General features: G+C 33.9%; 1 protein-coding gene across 1 annotated transcript; it reads left to right on the top strand.

Moving 5' to 3' along the window:
• The first annotated feature begins 848 nt into the window (after window positions 1-848).
• Window positions 849-1,717, top strand: LOC111876772 (uncharacterized). The gene has a single exon (XM_023873341.3). The coding sequence runs from the start codon at window positions 938-940 to the stop codon at window positions 1,574-1,576; it is 639 nt and encodes a 212-aa protein (XP_023729109.1). The 5' UTR covers window positions 849-937; the 3' UTR covers window positions 1,577-1,717.
• Window positions 1,718-2,089: the final 372 nt, after the last annotated feature.

Below are 2,089 nucleotides of genomic sequence, written 5' to 3'. Positions count from 1 at the left end.
ATAAACAATCTTAAATACAACTTAAATAGTAAAAAATAGAGTTTGTAAAAAACAAGTTAACATGTCAACCTAACGTAAACCAACCTAATAATTAGTAGGTATGGTTGATATTTTCAATCCGTTTAACTTAACAAATGAGTTTGAGTTGACTATATTTATTAAACAAGATGGATTGAAATATATATATATATATATATATATATATATATATATATATATATATATATATATATATATATATATATATATATAAATCAACACGATTTCAATCATTTTCTTGTATTAAAAGTTTTTACCTGTTATGGCATCAACAATTTATTGAACTCTATAGAATTCAGTGAATTATCATATCATCCATTAAACATTTATACAACAACACCTACAATCCATTAAACATTTATTGAATCATAATCATCATTTTATTCATTCTATTAAACCATTCAATAATCATTCAACTCTTACAATCCATTAAACATTTATTGAATCATAATCATTATTTTATTCATTATATTAAACCATTCAATAATCATTCAACTCTATTCAATGTTATCATCAATACTTTATTCAATTCCTATTTAATCCTAATAATCACCAAATTCAGCTTTTATATTATTTATTTAAATATATTAATAAGACTGAAATTTTCAACTTTGTTTAATTGAATCAGTCGATACAAAAATGATCCAGCATACTCCATCCTTACTTACTAAAGATGTAGAAAATATTTTTGTCAAATGATAGTTTGATGCTTTTAATATGCAATTAAATAACAAAATAGAAAAGTAACTTATTCAGTTATATAACAATAAAAACAGTAAAATGTTCAATATATAAAAAGAAATGTTGGAATGAATAGATAAAGGTTCAAAACAAAAACACTCTTCCACACACTTTCTCCACCTCTGTTCCCATTTTATGATCTTCTTCCTCACCCACTATGGTTCGAGGAGATTCAGAGGTTGAAGCCATGTACGAACCTCACACTCACAGCCACAGCCACCATAGATCCAAACGGGGGAACGCTAATCTAGCTTCATGCATCGTAGCAACCATTTTCTTGCTCCTCATCGCCTTTGGAGTAGCCATCGTCTACTTCCTCGTCTTCAAGCCAAAGAACCCCAAGATCGCCGTCGACTCCGTTCAGTTCCCTACGTTTTCGATCTCCAACGGCACCGTCAATTTCACCTTCTTCCAGTTCGTCTCCGTCACAAACCCCAACCGTGACGCCTTCACTCACTACGACAGCTCACTTCAGCTTGCCTACTCGAATGCACCTGTCGGATTCATTTTCATCCCCGCCGGGAAAATCGATGGCGGTCATACACAACACATGTCGGCAAAATTCGCCGTTGAGTCTTTTCCTATTCCCGCGAGACCGCCGCCGGTGACAGCGGAGGCGATTGGTGGTGGATCGGAATTGGGAATGGACGGAGCGACAATGGAGATCGAGACAAGGATGAAATTGGTTGGTAGAGTTAGGGTTTTGAAGATTTTCACTCACAGAGTTGAAAGCGGGGTGAATTGTGGAGTAGTGATTGAGGTAAGAAGTGGATCTGTGCTAGGGCTTCATTGCTAGCTTAGCGTTGATTTCTGGTTGATCGATTCGTATCTTTTGTGTTGATTCGGAATTAATTCCAATCCCTAATTGTATATAATGATTAAGAATCTGCTTTTAACGCCACTTAATCAATCAAAAAGTGCTGTTTTTGTGCATAAATCGAACTGAAATTCGATTGATTAAGACAAAATTACAGAAAAGTTGTTTATTCAGCTTCAGCTACAAGATCTGTGCGTATATCAATTAGTCCATGTAGGAAGATCCATATTTTAAATTGGAGTTCATGAAGATGATTTGAATCCAAGTCAAATTGCAACCATTTTTGGAATTTTAGATGCGTTTCTTCTTCCCTACCAGGCTTGGGTCGGTTTCCTTAAATAGAAGCAACAAGCTTTATCCGACTCGTTTTGAACTTTTGAATATGATTCTTCGTGAACTTCCGATTGAAACAGATGAATGTATGATTATGATACCAAGTTTACTCGACTGGGGTTTTCCAGATATCTTGATTTGAAACCTCTATATATATAT

This window comes from Lactuca sativa, chromosome 4 (genome assembly GCF_002870075.4).
Source record: "Lactuca sativa cultivar Salinas chromosome 4, Lsat_Salinas_v11, whole genome shotgun sequence".
Classification (NCBI taxonomy): domain Eukaryota; kingdom Viridiplantae; phylum Streptophyta; class Magnoliopsida; order Asterales; family Asteraceae; genus Lactuca; species Lactuca sativa.
The sequence above is the reverse complement of the archived record's forward strand: the minus strand, read 5'-3'. Positions and strand labels throughout refer to the sequence as shown.